General features: G+C 41.4%; 1 protein-coding gene across 4 annotated transcripts in view; it reads right to left on the reverse strand.

Moving 5' to 3' along the window:
- The window catches only part of LOC119478354 (cell migration-inducing and hyaluronan-binding protein-like), a 207,291-nt gene that overhangs the window by 76,741 nt on the left and 117,319 nt on the right, over window positions 1-13,231 (reverse strand). For all 4 annotated transcript variants that reach the window (XM_037753061.1, XM_037753052.1, XM_037753078.1 and 1 more), the window contains exons 3-6: window positions 11,563-11,700; window positions 9,193-9,331; window positions 5,225-5,461; window positions 3,984-4,163 (exon numbers count right to left, since the gene is read on the reverse strand). In XM_037753061.1, the coding sequence (XP_037608989.1) occupies window positions 3,984-4,163; window positions 5,225-5,461; window positions 9,193-9,331; window positions 11,563-11,700 (694 nt within the window). The remainder of the gene's footprint in view (window positions 1-3,983; window positions 4,164-5,224; window positions 5,462-9,192; window positions 9,332-11,562; window positions 11,701-13,231) is intronic.

A 13,231-nucleotide genomic window follows, 5' to 3' on the forward strand; every position in this document is an offset into this window, starting at 1 on the left:
CAAAAATGTTGCCATGAAATCTATTTGCCTCTTATTTCAAGATGCAATATGAGGTTAATTCAATCCAACCTCACTTTACTGAACATTACACATCACATGTTTAACTTAAACATTGTGTTGTTTTTAATAACAAAATAAGACAAGCATCTCAAATATATAATATCATATCTTGGGCTGCAACTAACAATTACTTGCACAATTAATCTGCAGATTTTTTTTTTTCAATTAAATCATTGTTTAATGTGTTAAATGCCCCCCCCCGACTCATGTGAGTCGTTAGTCACGCGACTCGTTGGATACATCAGACTGGCAATACGTCATCCAGAGTAGGCTCTCATGACCACGCCCTCTTCTGGGGAACACCGTACCGTGTCCCTCGTAGACGGTAACAGAGTAAAGAGAAGAAGTTGAAACATGTCTCCAAATTTCTACTTTAACCAAACCGCTAATAGTGATAATGCTATGCTGAAGAGTTGCTGTGTAGTTGGTTGCACCAAAAATAAATACAAAAACGCTGATCTCCGATTTGTTCACCTGCCATGTACTAAAAAAAATGTTATAGAGGGGCTTTATGGCTCCAAGCTATAGACCAGACCAGCAGAGGCTTTCACACTGATATTTGAGGCTCATATGATACGTGAATATTCACTGCCAGTGTGCTAAATGGCAAAATGATGCTGGTGACAGTGACTAGCATGGCTAGCTAACGTTAGCTTGAGTGTGAGGCTGCTGCAGTAACACAGTCATACATTAGCGTTACAGCAGCATCAGACTGTCGTCTCCAACTAAATCTCAACCTACAGATCAAACAGTTGGTTATTAACACGGCACTGACCAAGCATTGGTATTTGATGAGCTGGGAGTGAGAATGTGTTGCATGTGCTCGCACACGGGGGGACACAATACACCTTCCTGCCAATGGTTCCACGCTATTCCACTGACCTACAGGTGGCAGCAGTCCGCCAGCAAAGGCAGAGAAGAAGCTATTAAACATGGACGTAAACAATACCGGATTTACTTAAAAAGACGGCTTTGCAAATGTTTAATGAGGAAGGAAATGCATCCGTGTTTTGATGCGTAACACTGAATGTGGACATGACTATTGCTTGTTTACAAGAAAACTCCACAGGGCCCCTTTAACCAAGTGCTGAACATATGGAGGGTAGTTTAGGGGGTCTGACGGTGCATTAACACGAGTACATCCATCAGGGCCAGCCTGGCAGCAGTCCGTGAGGTCATAGAGAGGTGACTGACATTGATCAGTAACCCTCGTGTATTGCTGCTGATGTGCTATGGTCATTCTGTGCAGTGAGTCAGTAAGGTGTTACTGTCTACAACATTAAAACAGGAACGTATGATTGAAGTAAGTAAAGTAGACGGAGAATCCAACTTCCAATCAACAACACAATTTGGTTGGTATCCAAATAATATCCCACAACTTTAAACCACCCTGTATACGTCCCCCGACTGTCTGAATCCATTTTGCTGAGGTGTGTTGCCGTATTTCTCTGTGCTGCCACCAGCCCCACTCACTGTGGCAGCTGCGGTAAACACATGCAAATTACATAACTGAGAATGTATTGCAGAGTCTACACTGTGTCATAAATTTCAGCTTATTAAAATGTCTCTGGGTGCGCCGCAAATTACACAGCCTCTCTCTCCTGATGACACCAGTGTTGGCCTGTTTGGCAACAGTGTGGAGAGGAGGCGACAAGAGTCATTAGGCAGGAATCCCTCTGTCGCCCTCACCACCATCGCTCCCATCCATTTGCTCTGTCCTCTGCAGCATCCACAGCCACGGAGCAAAAGTGCATATTGGGGAATGGAATGTCAACTCGTGCTCTGCGCTGATGTTCTTTATCAAACCCTCTCAGTGTTTCCTTCCGTGTCCTCAGCAGCATTAAAGCTACGTCTACATTAATACCTTTTCCTTTTAAAACTTAGCTTTTTAAATCAAAAACGATCTCCGTCTAGATGAGCATTTTTGGGCCGTTGCAGAATGAATCTCCGTCCATTCTATCATGACGCATGACCATTTACATATGCCAGTGTAAACAGGAAGTAGCGATAGACATTGATGCAAAGCGCTCGGATAATAGCTTCCCTCCTGCGCATGTAGGCAGTAGTAATATTATAAAAATGCAGAATTTAACTGCAGAATAGCTGCTAGCATAGACAACAAGGTCAACAATGCTTGTAACTCGTTATCCATGTTGAAATTAACCACCGGTGGTCGAGGCCGACAGTGTTTGGTTCACGTGACGGGGCGTGACGAACCAGGGAAGGACACGACTGATGAGACCCGATCAAGAAGCGAACGTGGGCGTCGTTTTCAAAAGTCTCTGTTTCTGGGTCGTGTCTAGAAGGTAACCAGCAAACTGCGAAGTCTGACTTGCAAAAACTTGCAAACACTCTCACGAGACGCGCTGCCCGATGACCTATCCTAACCTTAACTATTCAAGACCAATGCCTACGGGTTCCCTTCTAGACACTATACCCTGTTTCTGTTCGTCCAGACTAAAACGCAACCTCTGAGTTTTAAAACTAAAACTGGGTCAGCAGGGTTTTCAAACGTCTCCGTTTTAGGGGCTAGAAAACGCCGGAGTAGCGTGGACGCTAGGCATAAACGTAGCAAAACGTTGCCTAAGTTTCATACGACCGCCTTGCTCGGAGGCTAACCACAGGGCCTACATTACTACGATGCATCAGCATCTTCTCTCAGCCCACAACATGGTCTCTGTCATCGTAGCTGACTAACCGTGCAAAACGAAACACATTCACACCAGCTTGTAATGTACTATGCAAAGTCGCCTATCCAAAAGTTCTGCATTCTTTCAGAGCACAGTTGAGTCTTGTTTGAGGAATGTGTCAGTGTACAAGTCTGCACATTTTTATCCACTCCGATAACCCTTATGTCAGAAACTTTGAGACATCTCCAGGGGTTTTTGTTATCATGGCACGATTCAGTTTCCATTTCCCATGCATTCCTGACATACTAACGCACACACACACACACACACACACACACACACGCACACACACGCACACACACACACACACACACACACACACACACACAAATAGGCCAAGCTTTTTCCCTGCAGATACAGCATCACTAAGATACACACAAAAGGGTTAGCAGCTACAGCATTCCATAACAAGTGCACACGCATGTCCATTAAATGACATATATCCACCCTTGTGTTCCTGGGGGCTTGGTGAACAGAGACGGATGTTTTTTTTCTCAGGAGTTGGTGGAGACCAAACCCGAGCTAACAGGAGAATGAATGCAGGACTTACAGTATGTGATGGTTTTGTACTGGACTGCATTATATTGAGGGGTGTTTTTAACTCTCTGTCCTCCTCATGTATATAAATAGAGAGGATGAAACTGTATGGCTGTCAAAGTTAACACGATAATAACGTGCTAATGCAAATTGTTTTGAACGCCACTAATTTTTTTAATGCATTAACGCACCTTGGGATTTTTTTAGGTTGTAACTGAGCCCAGTTTTAAAGCTAGAGTGAAGATACTGGCATCATATGAAAATAAAAAAACCTAGGGAATCCATTGGTACCAACGATACATGCCATATATAGCTTGTTGCAAAAGAGGCTAAAGAACGTTCCAAAGTTATGCTCAATTTTGGCGAGGAAAAACTGTCATGTCCATTTTCAAAGGGGTCCCTTGACCTCTGACCTCCAGATCAGTGAATGTAAATGGGTTCTATGGGTACCCACGAGTCTCCCCTTTACAGACATGCCTACTTTATGATAATCACACGCAGTTTGGGGCAAGTCATAGTCAAGTCATCACACTGACACACTGACAGCTGTTGTTGCCTGTTGGGCTGCAGTTTGCCATGTTTGAATTATGAACGTCTTTGTTTCAGAAAATCAAAATGAAGATTCCCATCACAAGTTGGCACGAGGCTTAATTGGATGTCATGTGATTTCAAAAACAATATGACAGGAGAGCTCACCGAAATCCCAGAGTGGTGATGTGCTGGCTGCCCAGCCTGGAGAGGCTCTTCTTGGCCGAGTCCTCCAAGTTGTTGGAGCCCTCGTCGTTGACCACCATGGCCAGTATAAGCCCCGCCTCCACGCCATCCACGTACTTTGCAAGGCGACGGCTCTCGTCCTTACTACGATATGTGTCAAACCTGTGGGAGTGAAGGGAGGTTACAAGAGGAAAAGGGGAAGAAACAACATCATTATTGTGTCTTCCATTCATCCTAAAACAAAGACGGGCCAGAAAACGCATTTTGAAAACATTTGATGATTTTGTCCAACTGAAATTAAGTTGCATACTTTTTTTTTTTTTCCTATAACAGCATAAAAACGTTTTTCTAAATTACATGTCCTATAAATATATATTTAAGTTTCATAACAGCGCCTCCCGTCTGTGCTGTTTTTTCTCTGTGCACCCCTGCTGGCTCAGCTGCCAATGAAACCCGTGGCCCATGAAGCCCACCCACTCAGAGGCTTGGAGACTAAAGGAGCATTTCTGATGTATCTATGATGTATGTACATTTTTTCACTGATAAAAAATACATTAATAATACATTTAAAAAGGAAAAAAATCAGGGAGTGTACCTTCATAAAATGTGGACGTTAAAATAACCTCTTATGAGCGCAAGAGCTAAACACCAAGATCAAATATAAGTTGAACAAGCGATGACATCCATTAGTAAAACACCATCCCACTTCAAAGCAATATTTGCTGTCTATCCACTCATAATTACATGTATTGTTTAATTGTTCCTTAATCTCTACACCGCAGTTGACTCAGTCTGCATATTAACTGTGTTGTAATTTACTCAGTGCATTTTATGGCTGTCACCTCTAATCAGACAAAGTCTAATGACAGTAAATTAGAGGAGACTGGATGCAGTCCAATGACTTGCTTCCTCCTCTGAAAATTACAAGAATCTATTTACCACAATAAAAGCTGTATATCAATGCATCTGACCTCCATTTGGAATAAAAAATGCAATGGATAATTAAGCATGAAAGGATATTAAGGATGACATCAATTTCTATATTTAATATCCTTGCATGAAACAACGCTAGGGCCATTAGAGTCACATTTGTCTCCTTCATTACAAGCCTGTGGTTAGACAGCTTATGAGATGTCAGCCACCACATCATTCCTGCTCTAATTAAGAGTGTCATGATTGTTCAGCAGCCGAGACGCGGCCTCTGCTTCGAGAGGACCCTTTACCTGTCATCGTGCAGCACCTCTCCGGTCTTGGGGTCGACGACGTGGATAATGATGCCTCGGCTCCCCCAGCTTTTCTGGAACAGGTAGTTGTTTTGGTTGCTCTCTCCGGGGTGGAGGGTCTTGTTGAGGAGCGTCCACGACAGCTTCTGTTCTCCGTGGATCTCGAGTGTCCCTCCTGTCCCCACGCCAATGTACTTCCTCCCAAAGTAGCTGTGTTCCTTATCGCTGTCATCCAATCTAAGAACAGTGTGGGAGAATTATAAAGATTTTTTAATAATACATGTCTCTCTTCAAGTGCCATTTGAGGCGAGGAAGTTTGCTTCGGTGTTTCAGTTCATGACCCTTATGTAGACATCACACATCACCATATTTAAAGGTCCCATATTATGCTCATTTTCAGGTTCATACTTGTATTTTGTGTTTCTACTAGAACATGTTTACATGCTGTAAAGTTAAAAAAAAACTTTATTTTCCTCATAATGTTGGCCTGAATATGCCTGTATTTACCCTCCGCCCTGAAACGCTCTGTTTTAGCGTATTTCGACGGAACTGCGACAAAATTGCAACAGAATTGCGTTGCTAGGCAACAGCTTGGGTCTATGTGTATTTCCTGTCAGCTGATGAAATTCATGTACACTGCAACCAGGAATAAACTGGGACACATTTAGAATTTTTATGTTTAAAACGTAATGTAAAGGGGTCTAAATATCGTATATTTGTGACATCACAAATGGACAGAAATCCTGACGGTTTGTTTCAAATGCAGAGTTTCTGAATACGGGCTGTGTGTATTTCCCTGTGGATTGAGCGTTTCGATACTTTCACAGTATTTCTATAGGACTTAAGCCTGCTTTATAATAAAAAAACATGAAAATCTCACTTTTTTTATAATATGGGACTTTTAAGAGGTTTTAGCATTTCGAGGATTTTCAGAAAAATGGCAAAAAGACATTCTGCCTTCATGTGGTAGTTGGCAGCAAAGAGTGACGGGAAAAACAGGGGGGAGTATGGGTAGACATGTGATAGGCCTAGAGATCATGGACTCAAACTTGAGGACTGTCCACAAATCCTATGAAAAGACTAAAACCAAGTTTAGTCTCGAGTTAGTCAGTTCCCTACCCTGTCTGTGGCACTCAGACCTAAGTCCATTGGTTTCTACTGAAGACCTAAACCTTTAACATGACTCAAAGTCTATAGCCTTGCTAGCTCTTTGAGGCTGCTAACAAAGACTATGCTAACATGCTGATACATCAGACCGGCAATAGGTCATCCAGAGTAGGCTCGCATGACCACGAACCTCTTTTTTTGGGGGAAAACAATCCCGTGTCCCTCATAGACGGTACCATAGTAAAGAGAAGAAGTTGAAACATGTCTCAAAACTTCTACTTTAAATAGGGTGGCCATATATTCCAACCCCCAAAACGGGACCTTTAGGTGTACCGCACGTTCATGCGCGCTAATATGCACACACCATAGGCGTTTTCATCAGGGTGGCCAACTTGGCGCACCTGTGGCTTTCACCCCCTTTTATCACAGGGCTATCCCCGTCATGACTCACTGACAGTTTGGGAGTCCTGTAGAGAGTTTCCCTTGTCTGGGACTACGGAAATTATTTTTCAACTTTAGTTCACAACAACCGGTTCGTTGCACATTATCACTTACTTAGAGAATAGCATAGTAATGGTAGTAGGCTAGCCATACATGACATTGTAGAGTGGACATAGATGGCAATATTTATCCAGTAATAGAACTTTAACTCCATTCATTTACCTCCATTCATTTGAGGGAAAACAAAGTTGAAGGTATTTTCAATTTATTAATTTAATTTTAAAATGTATTTTTTTATTTATTTTTGAGGAAACATCCACCACCGCTCCACTCCAACAGCTGAGGCTGATGAGAATGCCATTTGTTTGGCAGGTATTTGGTTATAAACTGCAGTAGCTTATTGGGCAAATCATTTTTTTTAACCTGATGGTGGCGCTAGATGAAAAGTCAGGGGATCGCCAAAATCAGTAGGGTTTCATCTTCTGGGGAACACGAAAGTCTGTGTCTCATGACTGGCCGAAATTGCCATCCCTCGAGCCACGTTTCTAAAAGGGCTCACAAATATATTGTTTAATTTTTTAGAATAGGCTCAGTAATTTCCTAAAACAGCTTTCAACTGTAGTTTTTTAGTAAACATTACTCACATGGGAGGAAATAGTGGATTTGTTGGGGACTATTTTCAGAGGCAAGTGTATCCACATATGGTGCCCTAGTAAGTATTTGTGGCATCAGGATAGTGTATGTGGGATGGAGTCCAAATACACTACAGTGTGTTCACGGTAATGAAGGAACATGTCACCCAGTGCAACAATGTGACTAATTGATGTGTTTTTAGACAACAATGGAGCTCTCTGCCACAGAGGAATATAATATATCAGGCTTTTGATACACACACACATTCTTATTAGTATAGATGTATTCATTGCACATGAGATTTTCTGACAATAAAAAAAAGATATTGAGATGAATCAGAGGATGAATCCACATTTGGTGCTCTGAATATTTCTGGCAGCAGGACAGCATGTGGGATTGAGTCAAAATAAACTACAGCAGAGTGTGTGTGTGTGTGTTCATGGTAATGAAGGAATTGAGCTATATGGCACTGAGGAATAAGCTAGGATTTACTAGTCCTGGTCCAGGTTTGAATTGGGTTGCCATTTCCTGTAACAGATTGTTACTCATGGATTGTAATACATTTTATGGGTGTGACAGTTGTGGATCAGGGCTAAGGCAATACTTTGCAGTATCAATTCATCACTGGTTTTGGTCTCTACATGAGATTTGTCATCATTAGCAAAAAACAGTGTCTGGCTTTTCCTTTAAGGTTAACTGTCTGATAGGCATTCAGTTTAATATTAATACAGACTTTATATAAGAAGTGGATGTAGTCACCGTGGCGTCACCCATTGCTTTGTGGACTGCTGTTTTGAAGCCTTGGCTTCAGGGTTTTGGCTGTTACCATCTTGGCTTTTGGCCGTCGCCATCTTGGCTTTTTGGAACCAGGACTGACACAAAAGGGCGGAGCTAAGTAAAACCGAATGCTGAATAAGACATTTTTTAGGCGACCAAAATGTTACAATTAACTTTCATGAACTGAAAACACACTGTGAAAGAGTGTCCAAAAAATGTCATTCAGATCCATCGCAGGCTTTTGGAGTAATCCTCCAAACGGACAAACAAACAAACAAACCAACGCCGATGAAAACATAACCTCCTTCCTAGGCCTACAGCCTTGACGGAGGTAATGAGAGAGGCATCCGCCATAAAGTCACACGGAACACACATTTGCACATGTTCTATTTGTAACGTTAAAATTATTAGCTTGTTATATTTCCAAATACACCTAAAACCAGGGTTGAACCAGGGTCAGATAACCCTGGTTCAACCCTGGTCATTGGTGTGGAAGGGGTATAAATGGGACCATAATTTACTAAATGAACATCGTGCTGTATTGAAGAAGACTTGAACCTAGCGATTGAGACCATAAACTTATGTTAACAATGTTTACTGAGGTAATAAATCAAGAGAGAAGTAGGCTCATTTTCTCATAGACTTCTATACAATCAGACTTCTTTTAGCAACCAGAGGAGTCACCCCCTGCTGGATATTAGGAAGAATGCAAGTTTAAGGCTCTTCTGCATTGTTTCACTTTTCAGAACCGGAGGTAGGCACCTGGTTTTACAACACAAATGTAATCAATCAAAGTATACTAGATTGATCATATCAGAGAAGGACCACATTGACGAAATACATTTTTAATGACAGGCCAAATATAGATTCAGAACATCAGATAACACATAATTGGTTGATTTGAATATTTAAAGTGACTATGTTAATAAGTTGATTAGCATGACTTCTTGAAAAGAACCTTGCCGCCCTACCCATCGCTGTTTTCATGCTAAACTTTCATTCAACTGTACCTTCCAAACAGGGAGATGGTGAGGTTGCCTTTATAAGGACAGTCCGGGCTTCCGATGTGCAACTCCCCCTTGTTCCCAATCAGAATGTGTTTTGTTCGAAGCAGTATGGCCCGGTTGGTGTCAGCAATCACCAGCTTTCCTAAAGGGGAGAGAGAGAGAGTGTGGAGGGATGGTAGTGATGAAGGCTCCTGGCAGGTCATTCATGCTCCAGTGCCCTCAGACTTCTTCCTACCATTTAAGGCCCTGGGCTGAGGTTGTCCACACAGACAGGCAGACACACACACATGCCAGATGGAGCTGGCTAACCACCTGCGTTACCAGGTCTGCAGTCTAATGATTCCAGTTCAGTAGTGAAGTGGTGAATGGCTGTTGAACTTCAAACATCATCTCCTGTATGTGCTATACTTTAGGCCCTGCTTTCGCCACATTTTTGTCTTGAAAAACGATACTCTTTTTGTGCTTTTGTACAACACATTCGACAAGATTGAATGTATTCATTGACTTTGAAAGATAATTCAGTCGGAGACACTTCTGTCAGGGAATTGATATAGTAAATGGTTCTATGGTTAAATGTAACAGAAAACACTCTGCTCTGAACTGTAAAATAGTCTGAGCCGTTTAGGATTCTGCTGGTAGCGCTAACGCCCCATAATGCATACTGTAACGGTATAGAATCAAAAATAGCTGTAAATATACATAAGCATTAGATCTTAGCAAGTCAACACGATCAAATAATACCAAGCAACATTCCCTTATAAAATCCTTAATTTACCCCCCAAAACACACACGTTTGGTAGCCAGAGATCCCTGAACTGGTCCATTAATTTGAATAATGGAAAATTAAACCTTAATTTCAAAACCAAGATATTGCATTAAATATACCTTAATATAATACAATTGATAAATTGAATCCATAACTTACCCTTAAAACCCATTTAAAATACATTATTAGAGTTTCATTCATTAGTGATTAGTGAAGAGTTCAGTCATATGAGGAGGAGGTTGGGGTGGTGGAAGGTGTTGCAGCAGCGAGGACTGAAGATGTCAGCAGAGTAATAGTGTGAACTGACTGTTACGGCAGCCTGGTTCACTTCAATGAGTAAAGGTTTGGATGTTGAGCTAATGTGCCGGTAAGCCAAACAGATGATGCATCAAGCATGAATAAAGTGGCTGAAGATCAGCTGATGTGAGTGTGACTTCACTGCTCTGCCTTCACTGAATACTCTGTTGTTGAGCAGTTAAAGACACAGTGAAATAATGTATTCTTTAGTTCTATTACTGTGTGCCTATGTTAACTGTTCACATATCTCTCATGCTGGACTGTTTTAATATCAAAGTCTCTTTACTTTCTCTTCCTGTAAAATGGCACAGTATTTCTGGTGACTCATCTTGAAACTCTGGGTTATATACACAGGTGTATTTCCATCAAATGTGATTTAGGGTGACTCACCCATCTTAGAAAAGCACACTTGACCGTGAGCTTGTGGGTCGTAGCTAGCATAGCAATATCATACTGTAGAAGGAGGCACAAACTGTTTTTGTGCTTCCACGAGAATGTGGTTGAGGTTTAATTCATTAATTTCTTACTCATCCTCCTCCTCCTGATCTAACAGTGTGGATGAGGTTCTCTCATAGACTGTATATAAGAAGTGGACGTAGTCATGAATAAAATAATAATAAATTTCTCCCTATACAATTTAGCACTTCCGGTTCCCTCATCTGGAAGTCAATGGGTTTTTAGTTAGATGTCTGAAATAAGGTCTGTGGTTAACACCATCTGAAGAGATTTTAAAGTGTTTTTGTTCTACGATATAAAATACGTCAGTAAATATCCCACTCCTGAATTTTGAAACTTTTACGTGTCCTAAAAAAGGCGTTCTGCTAACAAGTGGCTAAATGAGACTGCTAAACGTCATCACGCCGACTTGTCCGCCTTTACCGCCTCGTTGTGTATACTCGCCTTCATGCGATGTGGTGTAATTCGTTTATAGCTTAATGTTAGCTTTTTACTTCCGGCGATTGCATTCACACTTCAAAAATCATAAAAGTGGTGTTCATTATGTAAACGTGTGTTTGCCACAGAGTCTTTGCCAGAGAATTTTTGCAATAATCCAAAATCCAATGGCAAAATTTCCTGGTTGGCTTACAAAGATACGTCATCCCTGCAGCACTCTATATCAAGCTATTTGTTAAGCCACGCCCATATTTAAGCAACCCAATCACATCTAAAGGATTTGATTTAAATCCCCCCATAACTATACCCACCCTCCACACAAAATATGTCATTTTACATATAAGAAAGAAGCTCTAACTACCATTTTGTTGTGATTTTAAAGAAAGGTGAATAGAAAATGGATTCGTCAAGCATACCTCCGCTGAGAATCTCGATGGAGTGGACTGTAGCTGAAGTTGTGAGGAGGACCTTCCTGCCATAGCCGATTGTAACGCGGTGGTCTTCGCTGTGTCCCGGCATCCATGGCTGCAATCCTGGCTCCTTATCCGGACACACTGCAGGAGATAGAAAATACACAAACTTTTAACTTCTAAATATGCATACAACTCATCAGTGGTGGAACGTAACTAAGTACATACTCAAGTAAAGTACATCAGGCATATATGTAAATATATCAAAAGAATTGATTCCCTATTTTGAGTTCAACAATCAGAAAGAAATCCTTAATACAGACCGGGAGAAAGAATAACTGGGTGTGCATGCACCCGGACATTCATATTTATATACACTATACATAGACCAACCTGTCACTGTTTATTGAAAGCAACAGGTTGGTTAATTTTTTTCTAGAGACTGTTGAAAGGCACTGTGGGAAAAGCTTCAAAATCATGTAGAAATAAATAAAATCATCGTCGATTGATAAGTTCAGCATTATTAGTACATCAGGTTTGTCAATGAATTCTCTGCCGATCTGATTTTTTTTCATTCCTTGTCTACTCTGTAACTTTCTCAGCTCCCCTACTATCTAAATGGGGATGAAATAGCACACAAGGTTATTGGATTGCTCACTCAAGAGTAAGAGTGACTGATAAACCCATTTAGTTTGTGTCTGTTATTGTCGGCACAGCACTAAGACACTGTGTGTAACTGTCCAGTCTGCCGATAGAGTTCCAGTCTATTGCTCTCCGGTGTGTGCGGTGGTTACCTCATCTCCCTGCCACCTAATGGATCCGTCAATGGCATTGACTGGCCAGGGACCTGAACTGTCAAGTAGATTTCCCAGAGGGCTAACACAGATTGATAGGTGATGATGTTCAGTCAGCTGGCTCCTGCTGTCTGTGAGCGACGGCTGTTTGGCTCTGGAGGACTCAGAGTGTCTGCTGCCCTGCTATGACTAAGACACTATTCCCCTAATGATTGTATGACCTTATTCTGCACACAGTGAATCTAACAAAGCTGTTATTTAATTATTTTGATTATGTGAAAATACTGTATTGTCTTCTCGTTACATATGTTACTTTAACTTTACTTTACATTCAAGTTTCTGCAGGTTCATTCGCAGTCACTTAACTAGCCTTGTCTTGTTTTTCCTTCTTGTCTACCCTTTTATTTCAATTGACTGCAACTGACTTACTCATACAGACAAAAAATGTAAGCCAAAGGCAAAACCCTACATACAGCATACAGTAAAAACTTCCTCATCAGCAGCTGTTGAAACACATTTGTGAGTGAGCGTCTGAAGCTGGCCCTTGGAGATCTGTGGCTGCCAGTTGCTGGAGCGTTTGACAGCTGTGAGAAAAACTGCTGAACCTGCTCCTTTGCTTTGCTTGAAATTCTTGTCTTAATCCGACAACACAACTGAACTGTGCCTGACCTTCATCAGAAAACCATCAACACAGGTGAGTCAGGGGGAGTTATACCGCACAAATATATCAGAAGAAATAAAGACTTCAAAGCATTACACATGGTTTCTTCACAACTTCAATGACGGCTGAAGAAACAAACACAAGATTTTCAACCAGGAGACCGCTGTTCGTGGCCCGTGTGAAATTAAAAGTAACGTTGACTTATTTTGTCACGTCAGTC

Source organism: Sebastes umbrosus, chromosome 2 (assembly GCF_015220745.1).
Source record: "Sebastes umbrosus isolate fSebUmb1 chromosome 2, fSebUmb1.pri, whole genome shotgun sequence".
Lineage (NCBI taxonomy): Eukaryota > Metazoa > Chordata > Actinopteri > Perciformes > Sebastidae > Sebastes > Sebastes umbrosus.